Raw genomic sequence first — 2,948 nt, forward strand, 5'->3', positions numbered from 1 at the left:
GGAAGTATGACCTTTCACCTTTGAGTTTCTTTTTCAAGATTGTTTTGGCTATTTTGTGGTCTCTTGAAATTCCATATGACTGTTAGGATTAGCTTGTGCATTTCTTTCCAAAGACCTTTGTGAATTTCCTCGGGAACGCATTGAATTTCCACATTGCATTGTGTACTATTGCCATCTTATCAATAGTATGTCTTTTCATCACCGTGGGGTCCTCAGATTTATTTAGGTTTCCCTTTCTTGCAGCAATGTTTTGTAATTTTCAGTGTACAAGCCTTGCACCTTGATTACATCTATTCCTGAGTATTTTGTCAATGTTAATGTTCCCTAAAATGGAATTGTTTTCTTAAATTATTCTTTGGATGATTCATGGCTAATGTATACAAATAAGAGAGATTTTTGTGTGTTGATATTAACTGGCTGTAATCATTTTTTGTTGATTGTTTAGGAAGCTCTCTATATGAGATGATGTCATCTCTGGTCTCTGAATAGACGTAGTTCTACTGTTTTCTTTCACATGTGGATTTCTTGCCTTATCATTCTGGGTAGAACTTCCAGTACGATACTGAGCAATGAGCGAAAGCCAGGATGATGGACTTGTTTGTGATTTCAGAGTAGAGCTGTCAGTCCTCAAAATTGAGCATGATGTTTGATTAGCGTTAGGGTTGGGTTAGGGGTTAGGGTTAAGGGTTAGGGTTAGGGTAGGTGACCCTGTGACCCATGCAGCCCCACAGTCAGCATGTTGGAGCCAGGAACACTCCCCCTGTGCTGAGCTCCCGGGCAAACCCTGCAGGTCCCCTCCTCTGGCTGACCCCCTGAAGGTTCTGTCCCCACCTGCCATGAGTTGGAAGTCCCCACAACCTCCTCTTCAGGTTTGAATAATCTGCTCCAGTGGCTCATGGAACTCAGAGAAACATGTGTGATTCTTGGGCACAGCCATGAATCTCAGCTTCTTCATGATGGGGGGCAGCCCAGCAGCTGAGTGACCATGCAGGGCTGCCTCTGCTTTTATTTCATTTTTTTTATCAGAAAAGCAAGGGCAGTTGCCTCAAAGCGTGGGAAAGGAGGACAAAGGGATGGCAAGTATCCTGAAGCTGTAAAGCAGTCCTGTACCCTCCCCTAGGGGCAGGCACGCAGGGAGGCAGTCATGGGATAAGGGAAAAGCAGGATGTTTGTGCTAGCAAACACCAGGTGCAGAAAGGGGACCTGAGGGTTACATTCTTTCCTAGCTCCTAACCTGTGCCCTGCCCCTGGGGATCATGGGATCCTGCTCCTACTGGGCCCTTGCGTTCAATAGTCTGAGAACAGGAACGCTGTTGACCTTTCAGCTGCTTCCACAATCACTCCTGAGGGCTTACAATATATTTTCTAAGAATAATTCCACACTTCCTCCGTGAGGTGGACTACCTGGTATGCACAGAAGTGGACATGAAGTTCCGCGACCACGTGAGTATGGAGATCCTGTCCCCCCTCTTCGGCACCCTGCACCCCGGTTTCTACCAGGCAGCCCGCAAGGACTTCAGCTACGAGCATTGGCCACAGTCCCAGGCACACATCCCCAGGGACAAGGGCGACTTTTACTACATGAGGACCTTTTTTGGGGGGTCGGTGGTAGAGGTTCACCGACTGACCTTGGCCTGTCACCAGGCAATGGGGGTCAACCTGGCCACTGGGATTGAGGCTGTGTGGCACAATGAGAGCCACCTGAACAGGTACTTGCTGGACCATAAGCCCATTAAGGTGCTGTCCCCAGAGGACCCGTGGGTCCCTCAGCTGCTGGGCTGTCCCCGAGAGGACCCGTGGGATCCACAGCTGCTGGGCTGCGCCCCATCATGAAGAAGCTGAGATTCATGGCTGTGCCCAAGAATCACCAGGACATCAGCAATGGTTATTGCTTGAGGGGTCGTTTTGCTGCCTGCCGGGTCTTTCACTTGAGTTAACAGATGAGCCCGAAGGAAGGACGTCATCAGTTAGGAAGTACAGACGAAGGTCAGAGTGGAGGTGGGCAAAGTCCTCTTTAACTCAGAGAGCGGGGGAGCTCCGAGCTTCTTCTACACACCTTGCCCTGCTCATCGATTCCAGCTGCCTGGCTCTGAGTTCTGTCCTTTTAATGAGCTGGTCGTCTAGTAAGTAACATGTTTCTCTGAGTTCCATGAGCCACTGGAGCAGATTATTCAAACCTGAAGAGGAGGTTGTGGGGACTTCCAATCTGTAGCCCATAGCTCGGAAACAGGGGTGACCTCTCTGCCCTGCCACTGGCTGACCACTAAGGTAACAGCAGAGGGATTCAGTAGCCACACACAGCAAAGAATACAGACTTGACAAAGTTAGTTCACAAAAGTCACTAAGCCAACAGTAGCAACTACAACAAGCAGCAATCATGAAGCCTGGGGTGGGGAAGGTCTGATGTTCAGGATGCTTCCATTATAATATTCATAATCACACCCTGGACTTGTCACTGGGGCCAAGTCCCCCGGCTGGGGGTCAGGTAGCTCCTACATGTTCCACGTGCCTCTCTCTGGCTCCCCCAGCCGTGCACAGTCCTGTGCTGCTTCCCAGCAGAGGTCGGTTTTAACCAAAGCCAGGAAGATGGGATGGGTTTTCCTGACTCCCCACCCCCTGCCCCACAGTGCTGCAAGAGAGGAAAAAGTTTTCCTCAACCCTGTTAAGGTCCCCGGCTGAGTCTGGAAATTGACAAAGATAGATGAACAGGAGAAAAGCAAGCAAAATGTATTGATTGTTTTGGTGGGAGCCTCACAAGACCATGAAGACCAGCAGAGGTGACTGGAGCAGACAGCTCTTCTACCTTTTAGACAAAGAAGCAGTAAGTGTGTGAAGAATTGACAGACGCAGGGGTTTGGACTAGGGCTCGTAAACGGTAAAGAAGTAACTAGGAAGATAAGGGTTATTTTAACCAGGTGTGTTTGTATAGACCCCGTGGTCCTAAATTC

General features: G+C 49.1%; 1 protein-coding gene across 1 annotated transcript; it reads left to right on the forward strand.

Annotated features, from left to right (window-relative positions):
- Nucleotides 1–1,370: 1,370 nt before the first annotated feature.
- Nucleotides 1,371–1,937, forward strand: LOC123323877 (histo-blood group ABO system transferase 2-like; the record flags this gene model as incomplete). Its single annotated transcript, XM_044912398.1, has 2 exons — nucleotides 1,371–1,781; nucleotides 1,820–1,937. Coding segments are annotated over 2 exons (529 nt in total), but the record flags the coding sequence as incomplete, so codon positions are not given.
- Between the last annotated feature and the right edge of the window lie 1,011 nt (nucleotides 1,938–2,948).

Source organism: Neomonachus schauinslandi, unplaced genomic scaffold (assembly GCF_002201575.2).
Source record: "Neomonachus schauinslandi unplaced genomic scaffold, ASM220157v2 HiC_scaffold_1770, whole genome shotgun sequence".
Classification (NCBI taxonomy): Eukaryota; Metazoa; Chordata; class Mammalia; order Carnivora; family Phocidae; genus Neomonachus; species Neomonachus schauinslandi.